Source organism: Ipomoea triloba, chromosome 13, assembly GCF_003576645.1.
Source record: "Ipomoea triloba cultivar NCNSP0323 chromosome 13, ASM357664v1".
Lineage (NCBI taxonomy): Eukaryota > Viridiplantae > Streptophyta > Magnoliopsida > Solanales > Convolvulaceae > Ipomoea > Ipomoea triloba.
In genome coordinates, this window is record NC_044928.1 from 1,350,869 (window position 1) to 1,358,074 (window position 7,206).

At 34.7% G+C, this 7,206-nt stretch overlaps 1 protein-coding gene across 1 annotated transcript; it reads right to left on the bottom strand.

Annotated features, from left to right (window-relative positions):
• Positions 1-4,586: 4,586 nt before the first annotated feature.
• LOC116002305 (putative UPF0481 protein At3g02645) lies at positions 4,587-6,146 on the bottom strand. The gene has a single exon (XM_031242409.1). The coding sequence runs from the start codon at positions 6,144-6,146 to the stop codon at positions 4,587-4,589; it is 1,560 nt and encodes a 519-aa protein (XP_031098269.1).
• Positions 6,147-7,206: the final 1,060 nt, after the last annotated feature.

Below are 7,206 nucleotides of genomic sequence, written 5' to 3' on the forward strand. Positions count from 1 at the left end.
ATGGACCCAGGTACATGTTCATAATTTTAGAACTCTATGTTTATAATTTTTTAATTCTATATATATTCACAATTTCAGAACTCTATGTTCACAATTTTATAACTCTATATTCAATAGTATAACACAATTTTTGAATCTATATAACAAAATTGTAAATATAGAGTTCAAAAACTGTGAATAGAGTAATGTAATTTTGTATATTGAGATTTAAAATTGTGAATATAAAGTTCTAAAATTGTGAATATAGAGTTTTAAAATTGTGAATATAGAATTCTAAAATTGTGAACATAGAGAGTTTTTAAATTCTGAACATGGGCATGGGTCCACTCATCTTGCAAGGTGGACCTTGGTCCAAAGGATAATTTGTCACATTAACATTAGTCCTGCCTCATACCACTGTGTTTCAATATCACTATGAAATATGTTCATATTTAATATGAGTTACGATATTTAAACACAATGATAATTGAAATTGTAATCGTGGATCTTGAATGTACGAAACCTTAAGGTTCTACTTAATTTTAGAACAGATTATCTTATCCTTTAATTAGTTTGATTTAAACATAAAAAGATAAAAGATAAAGAAAACAAAACCAGGACACAGCAAATGATTACGCATGCAGTTCGGAGCCAAATCTCCTATGTCTGCGGGGCACCCACGACAGCCCAATCCACTAGATGTTTGCCAAGATTACAGGGAGATGAAATGCTAAACATACACAAGGTCCAAAACCTACTACATCAACATTCATCAAACAATCTTCAAAACATCTTCAAGTGACAGGATTCGTGCAGCCTCAACACGCTGAATCAGCACTAGATCATGAACAAGGAACCAAGTAGAAAGAACACAGATTCTGCTGGAACAGTGTTAGGAAACTCTTTAGCTTAATAGATCTCGATATTCTCACTTGTATAAATGTTAAATGAAGCTTCATAATCCTTCCTTTATATAGTAAGTCACGTAACAACATTTCCCAACCATTAGCTTAATATTCTCCCTTGAAAAGATAATGTCCACTCATTTTAAAACTAACCCATAAGTCTTGATAAAACAAAATAGACTTTGTTAGGATCCAGGAGCATAATGAGCATTGAAAACGTCAACCTAACTTATTATAAAATAAACTAACCTAAGGTTTGTCAAATAATTAAGCCAATTCTAATGTGCATCATTTGTACACTTACAATAACCTTAAATTGACATATAACAAAGGCAAAATAAAATCTTTATACATATCGTAACTCATATTTCTATGAGTTACGATATTACATCCTTTGATATTTACGATATTTCTAATGTGTTGGAAATATGAGTTACGATATGTGTAAAGATTTTTTCTTTGTTATTTGTCAATTCGATCTAATGGTAAAATAATGAAATTTTTAATGGAAGATTAATCGTGGAATGAAATCAAATGAAAGTCATGGATGTAATATAACAAAAAAAAATGTAGCAATGCCATAATAGTCATGGACTAAAAGTGAAAGTTGTTCAAAGTTATAGATGTAAGATAACAAAATTAAAAGAATATATATGACTAAGTGTGGCAATGCCACAATATTCGAGGACTAAAAGTGGAAGTTGTTCAAAGTCAGGGATTTAATATGTCAAAATTAAAAAAATAGGACTAAATGTGACAATGCCACAATAGTCGGGGACTAAAAGTGAAATTTGCTCTTGAAAATATAATACTTAACTAGTTATTACACTGTATTATTGGTTTGTTGATTTTATTAAATCCTAAACCATTGATGAATCATGATAGACGGTTGAAATCAGTAGTCATTTTTCACAAGAGAACCATATTCTCATTTGATCTCTCTCTCTCTCTCTCTCTCTCTCTATATATATATATATATATATATATATATATTAAGTGGTTTATATTTGTATACATAGTGGTGCGGTCGCACTGACCGCACGTTAAGGAGCGGCCACACCTGATTATGACCCTATATATATATATATATATATATGTATGTATATGTATAGAAATCTGTTCAAATGTGGTTGTGCCTTCCCGTGCGGTCGGTGCGGTTCGCACCACTCAATGTTAGAAAATGTATCACTTAATGTTAGAAAACGTACCACAATGAAAATACAAAAAACACACACCATACACCCAAAATAATGCACCACAACTCCCATGCCCCTAATGATGCATTTGCTAACATATACACTGTGTGGTGTATATTTACATACCTAGTGTATTTTTTGATATTTTTATTGTGGTGCGTTTTCTAACATTGAGTGATGGATTTTCTAACATTGAGTGGTGCGAACCGCATTGACCTCACGTTAAGGGGTTGCCACACCTGATTATTACCCTATATATATATAAGGTCATGAGAACACCCTCCCACATTAGAATTATGGACAAATTGTAGTAAAAAACTAAGTGATCAATAGATATGATTAAGGGTCAACATTTTAAATCCATACGTCTAATCAGCAATTCTAATCACCCATAAATATCAATTAAGAGGTAAATTTGTCTAAGTAATTAAAATTTTAACCTTCCGTCGAAATGTGTATGACAATGACAAAATAAGAATTTCTATATTATTAAACACTTTCACTTAAATAATAATTTCTTTTTTGTATTAAATATAAGAAAATCTATTTGCTTTTGTAATATCGGATGCTTTAATTTAGCCATACAAACACATGGAGTAGAGGACAATAGATGGGGGCATCGTGTTATGTTCTGGGCGCCTGTGTGCATTCTTGCACAACATCGTGTGCACTGTTGAATGCTGCTGGAATCGTGTGTACAGTTCTATATTGCATTGTGCACACTCATATCTTCTTCTTTTTTTTTTTTTATCTTTGTGTCAATCATAAATAAAAAGCATATTTTAATATACTAAAAGTACATTATTTGTTTACATAAAATACATTATTTAAAAGTATATAATTTTCTTTAAAAAAAAAGTATATAATTTTTTATATATTACGTAGTATTAAATAAAGTACATTTAATACACAAATAATATAGTTTTAGTATATTAAAAAAGTATATTGCATTCATGGTTCACCAATCGTTATACCCTGCACCACGGTGCACATAGCAATGTGCACCCAAAACGACGTCGTTTCGATGTTAGTGGACGCGGACGCGAATGACACCAGGAAATTCATTATGTATAATACACATAATTATTATCTAGAATACACAGAACGTTTGTCTAGAATACACAGAATGTTGCCCAGAATACACAGAATATTGACACAAAATACACAGTACTCATCATCCTAACATTCGAATGCACAAACACATCCCAACTTGTGTTAATAACATGAATACACAGAATATTGACACAAAATACACAGAACTTAAACATTCGAATGCACAAACACATCACAACATGTGTTACTAACGTGAATACACAAAACGGTTGCCTAGAATACATAGAACGATTGCCTGGGATACACATAACGATTACGTAGAATACACAGAAGAATATTGACACAAAATACACAGAACTCATCCTCCTAACATTCGAATGCACAAACACATCACAACCTGTGTTAATAACATGAATATACACAGAATATTGACACAAAATACACATAACACATCATCCTAAACATTCGAATGCACAAACACATCACAACATGTGTTACTAACATGAATACACAGAACGATTGCTTAGAATACACAGAATGATTGCCTGGAATACACAGAATGATTACCTATAATACACAAAATATTAACATAAATACACAGACTGGCCGAAACGGGATACGTAATTTCTAAAAAAAAAGAACGGTTAATTTACAATGCTCAAAACGACGTCGTTTAGATACGTGGTGCACCTTGCTGTGTGCACCGTGGTGCACGGTATAATTTTCCATGGTTCACATAGCTATGTGGACGGTGATCCACACAATAATTTGCCAGGGGTCTGGCTATAGCGCTGCTAACGAATCGAACATAAACAAATAGAGGTTATTCGTGTTTGCTTGTTAAGGATTTTGGAGTGCCCGTATTTGTGTTCGTTTGTTAGGGTTTTTAAAAATCATGTCTGTGTTCGTTTGTTAAGCGCTCATTAGTGTTTGTTAACGTTCGCGAGCATGTTCACGAACGTGTTCGTTAACGTTAACAAACACGTTCACGAATGTGTTTGTTAACGTTAGCCAATTTGTTTGTTAACGTTAACGAATACGTTCACGAACATGTTCGTGTATGTTCGTGAAGAGGTTCATGAATACTTAATTACCAAACACCTACACAGGTTCTTTGTTCATGAACAAGCTAAGACATAATCTACGTTCACAAACAATAACCAATCAAGCAACACAACTATATATGTTCGCGAACATTATTATTAAACAGACATTTAACGAGCTTGTTCGCAAACATTACTAAACGAATATAAACGAGTTTGTTCGCGAACATTACTAAACAAACTCAAACGAACTTGTTCACTATCTCTTAACAAACGAGTTTACCACTATTCAGTTTGTTTATTAACCAAACTCTAAATTTTATTTCTTAATGATTGTTTACCTTAATAGATGAACAATCACGAACAGTTTGTCGAAAGGTTTATTGGCTAACACCACTTCTTGCTTATTTCTATCCTTCCTCCTTGGCCCAAAGATTGCTGCAACGGTAGGACCCACAAAATGTTTGGAAAGCCAACAGTGCTAGGGTTAAAATGAATGAAAGAACAGCAAAAACTTTCCATGTCATGTGTGCATTTTTCTTCACCTTCCTATACACCCTGACGATCATCCTCATATCATAGAACTCATTGGTCTTCTTGATGGCAACCTCAATGTTGGATCTCTTATCTGGTTTTGTGAAAAACCTTTTCATACCATTGAAGAGGTCCGCAGTTTCTTGGTCACTGAGAGTGCCCTTGATCACCCCATTTTGCCTCAGCATCCTAACATCCTCCGCAGTGTCCACAATCCCATTCATCAGATTCACATACCGCGCAAATTCCAAGCTTGATCTGAGCATGGAAGCCTCGTACGCTACGAGGTTTCTCAGAATAACTTCTGAGCATGAGTTTAGAGTGATAACTGGGAGGTAAAGGGTGGCTTCGTGTTCGTCAAATTTGATGCTGCAGATCCCTCCTTGTAGAATTGGGGAGCATCTGATACAAGCGTAGCGCCATAAGGACGCCACTGAAGGGATTGTTATCTCGTCTTCGTCGTCCCCGTCAATCTTCGTGGCTGTCCTGAATAGCCCTGAAATGGTGGTCCATGGAATCACGTTGGAGACAGCCTTAACCGGCGTTATAATATGTCGTGTGTGTTTTAGACCCATAGACTCAAGACCGTTTATAATTTCCTCAAAGTTTTGGAACGTGTCTGGATCTTGGCCATTGTGTTCTTGAGCTACAATCAACTTGGTTTCAACTATGGCTTTTTGTAGGACAGAAATCTCCTGAATTGGAACCTCAACCAATCTGCACGATGACAACGCTGGACCTTGATCCTTGACAATCAAATGGTACATGAGATCTAGCAGATGCAGAGGTTGTCGGAAATGATTGAAATTCCTGGTTTCCGTTGAGATTTTCAAAGGCGAATGCGCTTCGCAAAACCTCAACAACATCGAGAATACTTCATCATCATCACTGGAAGGTGATGATAGTTCAACCAGCTTCAAGATTTCTTTAAGAAGAACTACAGGAATCTGATTCTCGAGGAGGATTATGTCCCGGGTGAGAATATTGTCACCCCATGAAAGAGTATGCAAAATGTGGATCAAGAACAAGCCATCAATGGCAATAATCCAAGCCAAAGTGCCTTCTTGGAGGTCCATGAACCTGCTGTAACAAGCCCGAATCATGGGATCCTTTTGCCTAAATTTATCAACAACAGTGTGTTGAAAGTTGAGGATTTGTGAGGGGTCAAGAATCTGTTTAATGGCTGCAAGCTTGTATCTCTCCATGTGATAGAGCTCGGGCTTGAGATGATGGTAAGGCCCCATGCCTATCAACTGAGGGGTGTAAGCTTCTGGGTTTTGATCAATCAAAAGTTTTGGGACTTGGAAGACACATAGGGCTGGGAGATTATCAAACTGAATTTCAGCTTCTTTCTTGAAGATATTACTTATTCTATCTTCCCATAGCCGTGCACTAGAGAATGAAGTAGAATGTTTTGGCTTTTTCTCTAAGGCCATTTTGTTTGTGCGTTTCTTTTAATTCTTAGCTTCAAAAGGATTTAAAAAGCTGTATGGTTTGGTTTGGTTTATATAGAGGTGAGGGTGGGGATCGGATGGAAGCATCATATCGCAATAAAACCACAGCAACAATACTAGCAGGCGGTTGCAATAAAAATTGGGCCCCGTGCAATATCTTAATTTCGTGCCTTTTTTATTTAAGGGTTCGTTTGGTTCACGAAAAATATTTTAAGGGAGGTGGAATTGAAATTCAATGGAAAAGTAATTATTAAGAATATGAATTTCATTGTTTGGTTTGTGGAAAAAATTACTGGGAATACTAATTTCGTTGTTTGGTTGGATTTAGAATTGTAAGAATAACGATTATAAAGATCTATATACCCCTACAAATTAATAAAAGTAATAATAATTAGGAAAGAACACAAGGAGTAAAATTGTCCAATCATACTAATTTTTCTTCTCACCCTCCATGGAAAACAAAATCCTTGGTCCAACCAAGGATTTTGTTTTCCTCAAATTTGAACAATTCATTTTCCAACGGAAAATGAATTCCTTGAACCAAACATCACAAAACAATATTTTCCTCCACTCTACATGGAAAAAGTTTTCACCCAACCAAACATCCCCTAAGTAATTTCTATATATAAATAATAGTTGTTCAAAAAGTTGTATCAAAATATAAATATTGTATACAAAATACATATAAAAGTTTATTTAAAAAGTGACATACACCGTGCACATTTAGACGCACAGTCATCTACCAAACTTTTGATATTAACTTCTTCCAAAAGCTCATTTTTAATCGAGATTAAAGTTAATCTATTGAGTCTTTCTTGCAACATACTTGATCGTAAGTAAGATTATTTCAACAATTTCAACTTTGAAAAACTCCATTCTGCAGAGGCAACAGTAACTGGGATAGTCAATAATATTCGGTATGCAATAGTAGCATTTGCAAAACAGCCCATCTATTTCAATGAATTCAATATACTCATTGCCCCTATCTTTTCTTTCGATAAAATCTCTCTAAGCTATTTTAGCTCAAAATGCAATTCATTTC

What these genes read in the sequence shown, in the direction of transcription:
- LOC116002305 (XM_031242409.1), bottom strand. Translation starts at nt 6,146, where the DNA reads ATGGCCTTAGAGAAAAAGCCAAAACATTCTACTTCATTCTCTAGTGCA.